This window comes from Schistocerca americana, chromosome 8 (assembly GCF_021461395.2).
Source record: "Schistocerca americana isolate TAMUIC-IGC-003095 chromosome 8, iqSchAmer2.1, whole genome shotgun sequence".
Lineage (NCBI taxonomy): Eukaryota > Metazoa > Arthropoda > Insecta > Orthoptera > Acrididae > Schistocerca > Schistocerca americana.
The window spans coordinates 250,456,984-250,472,022 of record NC_060126.1 but is presented as its reverse complement, the minus strand read 5'-3'; the positions used below and the strand labels follow the sequence as shown (position 1 = coordinate 250,472,022).

Sequence of the window (15,039 nt, the reverse complement as noted above, 5' to 3'; positions counted from 1 at the left end):
ACCTCTTTCTAACAGGTTGCGGGTTATTGCGGATGTTGGTTTCAAAAGCATTATTTTCAAAGTAAATATCCGTATACGTTAGTTGAACTATGCACGAGAATGTACCATGAATTTATTAAATCACAGAGCGTTTGACTCTCATTTAAAAATCAACTCTTCGATGACGAGCCATGTAGAAGAATTTCGAACCCTGACGATAGACATTTATGTCATTAGTAAAAATTTTACCGGCACATTTGTGTGATATATCTTACATGTAACACGGGCAAAAAAGATCAACATTATATGTGGAAGCTTAGCTTCTCTTGCAGCTTATTAACCTTAGAGACCAATATTATATGTGAAAGCTTTGCTTTTATTGTAGCAACAATATGTATATTAGTTTAAACTGTTAACTTTCCCTGTTTGTGTGTGATGTTGCTGTTGGATGACTACATCACGTGTCCTATGCTCTGAATACCCACTGCCATCGGCTGGCGAGATTACGTGACATGAGCTATGACTGGCTTACAAATGTGCATCGCAATCTCGATTTCAATTATTCAGAAAGTAACATGTGGTGTTTGGTGGGATTCCAATGTATACTTTCGTAATACGAAAATACGCAGTGTTCATGTCGCTGCACATCAATGATATTTCCAAAACGTGTCTCTTTCCCTGAATTACATTTTCTAAAGTGCCGGGAAATTCTACGCCCGTGTATAAAACTATAACCATTCAAAGGACTGATAAGGGAAAATATACTGTCACTTAACACGGAAAACGCGTGTTTTCGCCCAGGAGAAAGTATATTTTTAACTGGGAAATCCGGGAATTTTTTTCCTTGTCCCCGTATACACCCTGTATTTGTCCCGACAACAATTACATCTTCTGTTAACATTGATGATGTAAGGGAACACTGTATCTGAAATGCTCATAGATTCGCTCTGATGTTACATAAACTCGATCTGACGGTACTAATGACAGTTTTGTACAAATCTGATGGAGTGTAATCATCGTATATCCTCTGTGATATCAGCACTGTTGTCAAGGAGGCTCCTTTATTTTATGGTGTGCCCCACTTTTCTGAGCCAGGATGCCAAGCTAGCAGATACCTCAACTCATAGCAAAACTAATGCTGTATACACTTGACTGCACTTTTCGTAGGCATAAAGTATAAATAGTGAAACTGCCAATTGCATCACTTTAGCTTTGCAAACATGTAAATAAACATGTCAACCACGTGATTTGCATTATTTTGAATGCAATTTGTTGTGCTAAAGTATTGGTGAATGTCATCTCACCTGCTAAACAAAGCACTAAATTCAGATAACCTTTATTAAATAATAAACATTCTTAGGTGGGTATTTTGTTTCCTATTACCTACATATATCATACAAAACTACAAATATGGAAAGGGGGCCTCATACATAACCAGCAAAACTTAGAGAGTCATTTCCCACATCTTACATTTTCCCAAAGTTTATGCCATTTTTTCAAGTCCCTTGAGAAGTGCAAAAGGGGGTTCTACTGTACTAATTTCTTTCCGTATCACTGTGTCTTGCTTCATTTATTTCTGTTGCGTAAAGTCTAGAAGATATTGATGATTATTCTTGCTCATAGACACTTTCAAAATGAGTATTTGACCTCTAAAAGAAATTATTTCTAAAGAAATGTTAAGTTTTCCCTGTTGTCCTGTCTGCTCATTCATTTCTTTTACCTTTAATAACAGCCTTCCCCCCCTGTCTCCCACTCCCACTGTGTGGTGTAACGTATCATTTTGGTAGCAAAGTGTTACCTTATATCTAACTAACCAACGAATGATAGACGCGATAGTTAAAAGTGTTTTTATTAGGTAAGTAGTTTAAAATAACAAACAGTAAGTTTAGTTATTGTAGCGCATAAACTGGCGCGGATGGACACCGTGCATCTTCCAGGTGGTCTCACAATAGTACTAGCTGGCTTGACAATATTCTGTGCTGTAGCATGCCAGCCTGTATCATGACATTCAGTTATCTGTCAGATTTGTTGCCTTATTGTAGCAGAAGGAACAATATAACAGTGTTTCAGAAGTGCCTACTACTACTATTACTACTGAGTATGAAGTTAAAATATCGATGTTCTTAATTCCATCTTGGAGCTGCAGTGCTTAAATAGTCGACATTCGTGCAAACTTCAAAGTTAGTTTGAACATAACCTCAAGCTGCAGCAGTTTGGAAGTTAAGAGTAACAGTACAGCATTTGACACAGCAGCCGCAGAGAAAGCAAGTACTGCTGATTTCCTTTTCGTACTCAGAGCCACATTAGCTTGCTCCACATACATGCAGTACATATGTGCACTCTGTGGCCCCTCTAGCCACAAATGACTTTCCACATTTACTTAAGTGCACACTGCATTCTGCACTTCAAACGATGTGTGAATGGACATCAGGCTTCAGGAATGTCCGAGCATGAGTGAAGATAGTCAATGGAATTCCTTAGAAACTGCAGTTGTTGCTGTGCCTTCTGAACTGCCTCCTGTGACGTGTTTCCCATCAGTTGAGAGTGAGTGGCTGACAGTCTCTAGTCTACAAAAATGGTTCAAATGGCTCTGAGCACTACGGGACTTCGCTTCTGATGTCATCAGTCCCCTAGAACTTAGAACTACTTAAACCTAACTAACCTAAGGACATGACACACATCCATGTCTGAGGCAGGATTCGAACCTGCGACCATAGGGGTCGCGTGGTTCCAGACTGAAGCGCCTAGAACCGCTCGGCCATTCCGGCCGGCTCTAGTCTACAGTTGGCATTCAAAACAGCTTCCAGTCATTTTTAGTGTAACTTGCGAAAGTGATGTCAGCAGATGTATACAGCACTGGCCACTTTACAGTGCTGTTTTCGATTTTGTAAATACATAGTCAGGCAGTAGTAGCCGACCGCGACAGATGCAGCAACAGATAAGTATACCGCTTTTGTGACATTTACGAGTTCCTAACCAGGAGCGAATTTTATTATATCATTTGTGTCCTTTAATAGTTTAGTTTCTTGAGTTTCTGCGTGTAAATTTAAAATCTAATAGCCACAGTTCTCTTGTTTTCGTTTGCGACAAAATGTAAACCGATTTAGTGATATATTACAAGTTCCTTATCAGGGGCAAATTATTTAGTTTCACCTGAGTGCTTCAGTAACTAGGTTCTTGAATATCTGCTTATTACTAGACATAGTTCGTGCGTTTTCGTCTACATTAGAGTTGCGCAGCACGTGCCGATAGTCCATTTATCTGCATAGTTAAGTTTTCCACGGTCTTTGATATGGACAGGGACTGCGATTATTGAGTGCGGATGCGAACCGAGTTGGTAGCACTTCGCTCTCAGCTTCAGGCTGTGATGGCTTTGGTTACAAAGTTTGAGCCTGCAGTGGATGGACACCACTGTTGTGGGCCGGCTGTGGGGATCCAGCAGACGTTCAGCATGTCGAAGTCCTCTGATCGGACGTCACCAGTGGCCAACCCAGTTACTGCTCACACTGGGACTGACCCCTCACCTGTGGTCGAGTGGGGTGTCGCCCCGGGGCGAAGCAGGTGGCAAAAGACTTCCCAGGCGGCCACACGTAAGGCCTTCCTGGTTTGTCTGACATACAGGTTCCAGGTGTTGTCTGTGGCTGACACTGTCGCTGAGCCGGATGCTGTTGCCTGTCCTGTTTCAGAGGAAACCACTCAGCCTGCAATATCTGGGCAATCGCAAAGGGTGGGACTATTGGTAGTTAGGAGCTCCAACGTTAGACGCGTTATGGGGCCCCTTAGGGAGTTGGTTGACAAGGAGGGTAAGAAAACCAATGTGCACTCTGTTTGCATACTGGTGGAGTCATTTCAGATGTGGAAAGGGTCCTCCCAGATGCCATGAAGAGCGCAGGGTGCAGCCAACTGCAGGTGGTTACTCACGTCGGTACCAATGATGTGCGTCGCTTTGAATCAGAAGAGATTCTGTCTGGTTTCGAGCTGCTAACAGAAGTGGTAAAGGCTGCCAGTCTTGCTTGCAAGATGAAAGTAAAGCTGACCATTTGCAGCATAGTCGACAGGACCGATTGTGGACCTCTGGTACAGAGCCGAGTGGAGGGTCTGAAACAGAGGCTCAGACGGTTATGCGACCGTGTAGGCTGCAGATAACCTCGACTTGCGCCAAAGAGTGGTAGAGTTTCGGGTTCCGCTGAATAGGTCAGGTGCACACTAAACGCAGAAGGCGGCTACACAGGTAGCAGGGGCTGTGTGGCATGGACTGGGTGGTTTTTTAGGTTAGAGGGTCTGGGAAAACACAAGAGGGGCTTCAGTCACAAAGGGTGCAGGCTGAACACAGGAATAACATAGATACAGGAACCATTGGTGTAACAGTTGTAAATTGTCGTAGCTGTGTCGGGAAAGTACCAGAGCTCCAAGCACCAATAGAAAGCACTGATGCTCAAATCGTTATAGGCTCTGAAAGCTGGCTAACCAGCTGAAATTTTTGCAAAGAACCTAACGGTTTTCCGAAAAGATAGGCTAAACACGGTTGGCAGTGGCGTGTTTGTTGCTGTCTGAATTAGTTTATCTTGTCACAAAATTGAAGTAGATAGTTCCTGTGAGTTAGTATGGACAGAGGTCATAGTTGGCAACCGAAATAAAATAATAATTGGATCCTTTTACCGACCTCCCAGTTCAGATGATACAGTTGCTGAAAGGTTCAACGAAAACTTGCATTTGATTTCAAACACGTATCTGGCTCATACGATAATAGTTGGTTAGTTGGTGGTGACTTTAATTTACCCTCGGTATGTTGGCGAAAGTACGTGTTTAATTCCGGAGGTACGCATAAAATATCATCCAAAATTATGCTAAACGCATTCTCTAAAAATTATTTCGAACAGTTACTTCATGAGTCCACGCGAATAGTAAACGGTTGTGAAAACACACTTGACCTCTTAGCAACAAATAATCCTAAATTAATAACCAGCATCAAAACCGATATAGGGATTAGTGAACACAGGGTTGTCATAGCGAGATTGAATATTGTAATCCCCAAATCCTCGAAAAGTAAGCCAAAAATATACCTATTCAGAAAAGCAGATAAAAATTCACGTGATGCCTTCCTGAGAGACAATCTCCACTCATTCCAAATTAATAATATAAATGTAGACCAGATGTGGCTTAAATTCAAAGAAATAGTATCAGCAGCAGTTGAGAAGTTTATACCAAATAAACTGACAAACGACAGATCTGATCCTCCTTGGTACACAAAACAGGTCACAACACTGCTGCACAAACAATGAAACAAACACGCCAAATTTAAACAGACGCAAAATCCCCAAGATTGGCGATCCTTTACAGAAGCTCGAAACTTAGTGCGGAGTTCAATGCGAGACGTCTATAACAGTTTCCACAACGAAACTTTGTCTCAAAACCTGGCAGAAAATCCAAAGAGATTCTGGTCGTATGTGAAGTATATTAGCGGCAAGAAACAATCAGTGCCTTCTCTGCGCAATAGCAATGGAGATGCTATCGAAGACAGTGCTGCCAAAGCAGATATACTAAACACAGCCTTCCGAAATGCCTTCACAAAAGACGACGAACTAAATATTCCAGATTTTGAATCGAGAACAGCTGTCAACATGAGTAACATAGAAGTAAATATCCTCGGAGTAGTGAAGCAACTCAAATCACTTAATAAATTCAAGTTTTCTGGTCCAGACTGTATACCAATTAGGTTCCTTTCGGAGTATGCTGATACATTAGCTCCATACTTAACAATCAAATGCAACCGTTCGCTCGACGAAATATCTGTACCCAAAGAGTGGAAAGTTGCATAGGTCACACCAATATTCAAGAAAGGTAGTAGGAGTAATCCACTAAATTACAGGCCCATATCGTTAGCGTCAATATGCATTAGGATTTTAGAACATATATTGTGTTCGAACATTATGAATTACCTTGAAGGAAACGGTCTATTGACACACAGTCAACATGGGCTTAGAAAACGTCGTTACTGTGAAACACAATTAGCTCTTTATTCGCATGAAGTGCTGAGTGCTATTGACAAGGGATTTCAGATCTATTCCATATTCCTGGATTTCCGGAAGGCTTTTGACACTGTACCACACAAGCGGCTCGTAGTAAAATTGTGTGCTTATAGAATATCGTCTCAGTTACGTGACTGGATCTGTGATTTCCTGTCAGAGAGGTCACAGTTCATAGTAATTGACAGAAAGTCATAGAGTAAAACAGAAGTGATTTCAGGGGTTCCCCAAGGTCGTGTTAAAGGCCCTTTGCTGTTCCTTATCTATATAAACGATTTTGGAGACAATCTAAGCAGCCAACTTCGGTTGTTTGAATATCTGAATGGTGTGAAAAGTGGCAGTTGGCCCTAAATAATGAAAAGAGTGAGGTCATCCACACTAAAAGTACTATAAGGAATTTGTTAAACTTCGGTTACACAATAAATCAGTCTAATCTCAGAGCCGTAAATTCATCTAAATAGCTAGGTATTTCAATTACAAACAACTTAACTTGGAAAAAACACACAGAAAATGTTGTGGGGAAGGCTATCCAAAGGCTGTGTTTTATTGGCAGGACACTTAGAAAATGTAACAGACCGACTAAGGAGACTGCCTACACTACGCTTATCCGTTCTCTTTTAGAATACTGCTGTGCGGTGTAGGATCCTTACCAGGTGGGACTGACGGAGTACATCGAAAAAGTTCAAAGAAAGGCAGCACGTTTTGTATTATCGCAAAATATGGGAGAGAGTGTCACAGAAATGATACAGGATTTGGGCTGGAAATCATTAAAAGAAAGGCGTTTTTCGTTGCGGTGGAATCTTCTCACGAAATTCCACTCACCAGCTTTCTCCTCCGAATGCAAAAATATTTTGTTGACACTGACCTACATAGGGCGGAACGATCACCATGATAAAATAAGGGAAATCAGAGCTCGCTATATGAGATTGGAATAATAGAGAATTGTGAAGGTGGTTCGATGAACCCTCTGCCAGGCACTTAAATGTGATTTGCAGAGTATCCATGTAGATGTAGATGTGTGAAATATTGTAAAGAGCATTAAATATGGCTCTACATTACACATCAAATTGTCATTGCAGTCCTGGTTTCACACCCAATGGCTGTCCGTGGCTCGTGGTCTTGCGGTAGCGTTCTCCCTTCCCGCACACGGGGTCCTGGGTTCGGTTCCCGGTGGGGTCAAGGATTTTCTCTGCCTCGAGATGACTTGGTGTTGTGTGTCTTTCATCATCATTTCATCCTCATTCACTCGCAAGTCGCCATAGTGGCGTTAAAGAACTTGGGGAGTGGCGGCCGAACCGCCCCACGAGGGGTCTGCCGGCCACCAGTGCCATACGCTCATTATTATTACTCAATGGCTTCCTCAGCTCACAGCCAAATTGACACTTTCAAGTCAACGTAGACATCGGGTTAACGATGGAAATCAGTCTGTATCCACAGCAATATTACAGGGAAGGAAACCAAACTACACTTGTGGATTTTAAACACACATTTACAAAACATTAATATACCATTTATATTTATTATACTGACCTTCAATTTAGTTGGTCTATAAATGCGATGTGAGCAAATGGGTACAGTAGTTACTACTTTTTAGCAAAAAAAATCCAAAATTGAGGGTTGTTTTAATTTTTTCTGATGAATTTTTTCTGTGTGGTTTCAGAGTTCATAAACACAATGGAAAACTTTGTCATCAACATCTGCAGCTGAAATACATATCTTTAGTTGTTCCCACTGCTGCATTAACAACTGCGAATAAGGGAACTTCGTTGTCCTCATCACTGTCACTGTCACTTTCTGTGTTTTCTTCTGTTTGAAAGTCAATCACGTCATCAACAGAAACACTTTCCACAGTGACAACATCGTCATCAATGTGTCAGAAGTCATGAAGCAAGCAGTTTTTCACCGTTGTCATTAACACTCACTCTTGGTGTGTCAGATACATTTCTGTTAGCTTCAATGAATCCTGCTTTTTGGTTGCAATTGGAGATGATGGCTGCTGTAATTTCTGTCCATGCTTTTGCACTATAATGCAGAGCATCTAAAATTGACACTTTAAAAGAAGACTGGATCTTTTCCCAACTTCCATCAGAGTTAATGCCTTCTGCACAATTGCCTTCCTATAGCGTGTTTTGAAGGCATGGGTAATGCCCAAATCTAAAGGCTGTAATTTGCTTGCGCAGTTTGCTGGCAGAAACTCTAATTGCACATTATGCAGACTTATATTTCTGTGATGCATAGGGCAACAATCCACTAATGGGAAAATTTTTCTGTTGTGAGTACCCATTCTTGCATCAAGGCAATGTAATTGCTTCTCAATCGTCAATATTGAAGATATCTTTCGGTTTGTATTGTTTCAAAAGTTCATGTAACCTGTCACTCTGCCATTCCATAACAGATTTTATGTCCACACTGTTTTCTTCACCACATACTGTTTTGTAAACTACATTGTACCTCTTCTTAAATCTATCTATCCACCCATTACATGCTGTTAAGTCCTTGATCCCAAGTACATTGGCAACTTTCAGCGCCTTTTCGCGCAACATCACACCGTTCATTGGAATGTTCGATGCACTTGCTGCCTGAAACCAGTTCTTCGTAATTTTCTCCAGCTCTGCGTATTTTGAATAGCTGGCACCCCCTCCTCCCCCTCTCCGCCCCACTCGCACTTTCCAAAATAAGTGTTTTTCACGATGGCGTTCCACATAGGTACAGGTATTCCTAAACTCTGTGCTAATGCAACATGTGTTCCACAGTGAGCTTCAACTCTTCCTAGAATTTGTACCTTTTCTTCCATAGAAAGGGTTTTACTGTCTCTTTTAGCAGTACTGGCTTTTTCCATCTTAAACTGCAACAGAAAACAACAACGTGGAAGAAACAAGTAACCACAGACTTCGATCACTTCACCCAAGGCTACGAATATGCTACACGTTACACACAAACAAAGTAACAAACACCATCTCTTCGCACGGTAGTTGTCAAGAGTAGCTGTGTCGATTGAAATCAACTCAGTTCGGTTGTAGGATCAGGCTTGTCAGTGTTGCCAACGTTGTCAATCTTAGCTAGCAAATGACGCACTGTACAATGTGTATGCGAACCATAAAGGAAACTACCGTATATTAGCAAGTTACAGATACTGAGAAATGGATATCCTCTGTATGTGATGATTATCACAGGGTGAAATTAATGCCAAAACGATGCAGCTTCAATAAAATAAGGGTACTACTTATTGTAGCACACAGTACTGACAGATAAAGTTGGTATCAACTAGAAACAAATGAATGTTCCTCAGAAGTTGCACATTCCTCCAGCTTCTAGTGTAATATTTACATCAGCCACTATGCCGAGTTGTGGTTGGCAGTGGCAGGATACAAATCACAATTTGTTCTGACTTAATATTTGCTGAGTAGAGCGCCCTGGTATCAACAGAGTTAACCATGTAATGTATGTAAACACCTTTTGAAGGCAAATGCAGTACCTACATCATTTTATGTCAATCACACAAGGGTCCCCACCCCCCCCCCCACCCCCACCCCCACCCCTCCCCGCCCCCCACGAACATTAGTTATAAAACTTAAATTGTGGGATAGTTACTGGTATGTTAACATAAAAATGGGTGCGAATTAACATGGTGAACATAGGAAATTTGTCAGGAGCGATAAAAATTGTTATAAATGGTGGGCCTATGATTTCCATAAATTGCTCCAGGTAAATTCTGTGATGGGTCCTGTAAAAGGGCGCGACCAATTTCCTTCCCTCATCCTTTGGTAAGCCAAGCTTGTACTCAGTCTCTGATGACCACCCTGTTGATGGGATGTTCAACTCTTAATCCTCCTTCCTTCATTCGCTACTTGCGAATCAAAATCTGCCAAAAAACTGTACATTTGGTACTTAAACATTCTCACTATCATCACCACTTCTCTTTGAGATCTTAATGACATGTCTTTTTTCAGAAATATTGTGAATGCAGAGTTTGCACTTTCTTTTTTATTTCCTCCACTGTTGCCTGTGGCCTCCATTCTTTTAGCATACAACATATTTCGTTTAATGCTGTATCACATTTGTTACTGTTCAGATAATCTTTATTTCTAATATCAAAAAAACATGACTTCAGTGTATATTGTTCAGCTAAAATAATAGTGTCGTTTGCATCAAGTTGCCACGTCCTTCACGAAATTACATGTAGTCAGCATGCCAAGGTAAGTGCGCAGTGCGCACCCACAAATGACTTCACTTTTTGAAAGCCCACATATGAAAGTAAATGCTTAGCCTTCTGTTCGGCAGCATTTGTGTATCGTGGTATGCAGTTTCATGCACAGATGTATATACTCCTGTTCAGTTACATGCAACATTCAGAAGCAAGTTAGGGGTAACAAGTTTCAAAAGTCTGCGCAACTACATTCTCTCTTGTTGTGCACTAAAATGAACTTGTTAATAGGTTCAGTGGCAGCAGCCTGAAGCTTGTCACCTGTGGTAAACGCAACTTCTACCTGCTTCTGGCAGTGGCCATTCCACCTTGTTTATGGACACAATGAACCCAGTCCCTATGGATTTTACTATGTAAACCTGTATAACATCATGAAGTAACTATTAACCAAAGCAGTCTGAGTGTATGGTGCTGTGATACAGCACACAAGAGTCAGTTCCCAAGATTTTGTGTCTAGCTAAGTATGTAAACACGTAAAAAAATTAAAAAACACTTCTCAGACTCACACAACATGTATAAAAAAATGAACTAAATGCTGCCTGTTACAGAAGTATACATCCTCTGACAATAAAGTTTGGTGAATAGTCCTGTAAAATTAACGTAGATGAACTAAAGTTATCTTACTGTCCTACGAAATAATCATCTTCCATAGCTGTGCATCGCTGAGCTCTGCGATACATGTTGTGGAAACTTTGCATGAAGTCTTGCTTTAGGATGGTGTTGAAAATCCGCATCACGTTTCATTGGATGTCAGGAATATCGTCAAATCTCTTTCCTTTCAAAGTGGGTTTGATCTGAGGAAATAGGAAGAAGTCTGGAAGATTTAGATCCACCGAGTATGGTGGATGTTCAAGTTGCACCACTCCCTTTTTTACCAGGAACTTTTTGAGAGTATTGGTTGTGTGTGGGCCAGCATTGTCGTAAACAAAAAACTGTGAACCTTGCTGTGCATACTGGTCATACCCTGCTTAGACGTTGCATGAAATATGTCAAAATTTCAACGTACTGTGTAGCATTCAACGTCTTTCCTTCAGGTAGAAATTCTTTGTGGATAATGCCTTGACTATTGAAGGTCATAAGTATCATTTTGATGCGTGATTTTTTTTGTCTCTGACCTTTTTCTGGTGAGGTGATGTCAGAGAGCGCCATTCCATGCTTTGCCATTTCGTTACAGGCTGTACCGGAGACACCAGGTTTCATCCTCAGTGACAATACGGTTCAAGAAATTGTGTGTCACATCCACTCTTTCGACAAAATCCTATGAAGCCTCTAAATGTGCCTGCTTCTGATCGTCAGTCAAGTGATGTTGCACAAGACAACAAAGGCTTTCTCTTCTGTAACTCCTGGGTAAGGATTTGTTGCGTGGCTTCACATTTCATATGCAGTTCATCCACTGTCATGCGCACATGTAATCGGTGGTCATTCATGATTAATGTCCTCACTTTCTCAATATTTTCGTCACTGACAGTGGTTGCCCGTCGTCCGCTAGGGGGATTGCCAGAAACACTTTCTTGGCCTCCTTGAAAACAGGCAAACCACTCGTACATGGACTTCATGGGCAGTGCTTGATCCCCATAAACACGTACCAGCATTGCATGCATGATGCATTTCTTTCAATGTCTTGCCAAGCTTAAAACAAAACTTTAAATTGACCCTTTTTCGTTCATTGTCCTGTTCTCAGTTCATAACCAACGCACTAAACAAGAACTTCGTCCGACAGGTCTAACACAGAACACACACAATGCTCAATTGGACTACGGTGGAGGCAGGTTGTCAACACCGGCCACTATGCAGGTGCAGCGTTGTGAGTCGCCAGTGTTGCCCGATCCACGGTTCTTACTTCGTTCACCAAACTTTATTGTCAGCAGTTGTATATGCGTCTTTTTACACTTGCAGAATTGCTTGAGCAGTCCCTATCTTTTTTGAAACTTGTAGAGTGATCATAGTAGATGTGAGGAGATTGTCAGTTGTGGCTTTCATCAGCTTCTGTATTTTCAACATCTCGTAAGGTGTTTCAGTGTTTAAGTAGCAGAATGGAACAAAATGCAAACTTGATTTTAGTATATCTTCTCCAGAATGTTTTATTATAAGACCTAGGTACACGACCAGTAGATCTAATGCAGGTTTACTATTGCTTTATCACAAATTTAAATATATTGTTTTTACATTATTTATATAAGAGGATTTATTATTTTATTCATGGCTGTAATTTTTGACTGCTGTAGTTCATGTTTCAGAATAAAATTCTGTCATTAATTGCAAATATGTTTTTATTTGACTTTGCGAGTTTTGATAAATTTAATTTGTCATCTTCAGAATCTTAGTATTTGGTTTAACATCTGTTAATTTCTTCTTCGCCGAACCATAATGCCGTCATATGTCAAAAAATGTATATTTTGTATGTGATTGTTGTAAACACAGGTCGAGAATTTGGAGTAACTAAATCACGTCTGTGTATAGATACAGTTACAGAAATGCTGTGATACAGTTACTGTAAATTATTAATCACATGCAATATGTGCGTTTCTGGACATGTCACGGCATTATGCTGCTATGAAGAAGTTCATGACATTTCCTAATCCAGTATCAAGCTCCTGAATATGATAAATTAATTTGTCGAAACTGGCAAAACTAAATAAAAATATATTCGCGAAATGATCACAGAATTTTATTGTGAAACACGATGGATCTGTTTCCTGTGGTGGTATCATTTGTATTTATGCTAGCACTGTGTTTCCAGCACTCATCAATAAGCTGTGCGAGAGTACACCACCAGAGATGCTCAGAAACTTGAGAATCGCTGAACTCACGTGTACACCTCCAATGAAAAATCATGAAACAGAATCACAGAATGGTAACAGCACATTTTTCTACTTTTTTTTTATAATAATTTTTATTTAATTTTGTGTCAATCAAACTTCGACATTTTTTCACTGATATGCAGAACAGGCATTGGTTGTAATTTTCCTGACCCTAATTCACGTGTATCTGTATGGTGTAAAAACTTGCAATTGACACTAAATAATGAAAAGCGTGAGGTCATCCACGTAAGTGCTAAAAGGAATCCGTTAAACTTCAGTTACATGATAAAGCAATCAAATCTAAAGGCCTCATATTCAACTAAATACGTACGAATTACAATTACGAATAACTTAAATAGGAAAGAACACATAGTAGAAAATGCTGTGGGTAAAGCAAACCAAAGACTGCGTTTTATTGGCAGAACATTTGGAAGATGCTACAGATGTACTGGGTAGCTATAATTAAACTTTCCATTTTTAACACAGAAACTAATTACCGTAAGAGTTGCTACATTAGTGTCCAGAGTATGGCGGTGCATGATTTCCATGCGTCACAGTGCCGACATCCAGTTCCAACTATGGCCACCAGGTGCCATGATCAGTCATCATGATTCGTAGTCTCACGATCTGACGATTCCCATTGCATTTGTTGATGCGTCAGCATGAGCTTGGACAAAAGGCAGCAGGGCGTTATTGTTAAGGCTCCATTATCAAAACGGTACAGCTGCAGCTGCATTTCGAGAATATCACCGGCTGAAAGGATGACGGAAGGGTCCCCTTTCTGCACCTGCTGTACAGAGCATGAGGAAGAAGTTCGAATCAACTGGTTGAACTGTGTGTCGCTCCAGGAAGAGGACGATGACTGGTTGCACCACAGGTGGTTCATGAAATCGTTGTTGCTATGGCAGACAATGCTGCACGCAATTCTCGATTGTCAGGCAGTGCGTCTGCTGTGTCACGACAGTTAAACATCCCGTGGTCCATTGTTCAGAAGGTGCTTTGATCCATTCTCAAATGGTATCCGTATAAGGTCCATATCGTACAGCAGCTTGCATCACAAGATGCACAATGATATATTGACTTTGTTCTCCTCTTTCTCGCAAGGATTGAAGTTGACGAGGACTGGCCCTGGACATACGAAGCTCATTTTTCTCTGACAGGTGAGGAGAACACACAGAATTGCTGAGTGTGGGGATATTTGCCTCCAGTCACTGTGCATGAATCTCTTCTGTATGATGAACGTGTTACCATATGGTGTGGCTTCATGGGTACAGTCATCATTGGCCCATTCTTTTTTAAACGGGTTGGCACTCAAGGACCAAAGACATGCAGTGTGACTGGTCAGCATTACTGTGATTTGCTTCACCAGCGTGTTACACACGCCCTACAGGAGAGATGCACTGAACTCAACAGTTTTCATCCAAGATGGGGCCCCACTGTACATCGCTCGGAAGTTGACCTGCTTCTCTGAAACACGTTTGGAAACATTTGGTTTATCAGGCATTGTTTCCAAATGCTTGGCTAGCACTATCACTTGATCTCGCTTCCTGTGTTTTGTAGTTGGGGGGCTACTTGGAGGACAGGGTTTACCAGGGGAACATTCACACATGTGCTGATCTGAAGCACAGCATATCGAGAGAGGTAGCCAGCATACCTACAGACACGCTTCATTCTGCGCTGCAGAATACAATCCTGTGCTTTCAGACTCTTCTGGCACCATATTGATCCCCTTCTGTAGCAGTAATGGTACCGGTATGTAATGGTATAATGTTCCAAAGTGTTTCAGTTGAATTGTTTCTGCGTTATTTCTCCTTCCCATGCCCTTTACGTTAATGCTACCAAGTTTGTTTCTTGTATGGTAATTTAGTTTCCGTGTTATGACATGAGACATAGGGAAAGGTTAATTATAACCACCCGCTACTATAGAGATTGCCTACGTTACTCTTGTCCATCCTCTTTTGGAGTACTGCTACATGATTTGGGTCCTTATCAGAGAGGATTAACAGAGTACATTGAGAGAGTTCAAAGA

At 41.0% G+C, this 15,039-nt stretch overlaps 1 protein-coding gene across 1 annotated transcript in view; it reads left to right on the top strand.

Annotated features, from left to right (window-relative positions):
• Positions 1-15,039, top strand: part of LOC124544780 — a 144,145-nt gene that overhangs the window by 78,349 nt on the left and 50,757 nt on the right. The window contains exon 9 of the mRNA XM_047123460.1: positions 12,950-13,063. Coding sequence (XP_046979416.1) covers positions 12,950-13,063 — 114 coding nt within the window. The remainder of the gene's footprint in view (positions 1-12,949; positions 13,064-15,039) is intronic.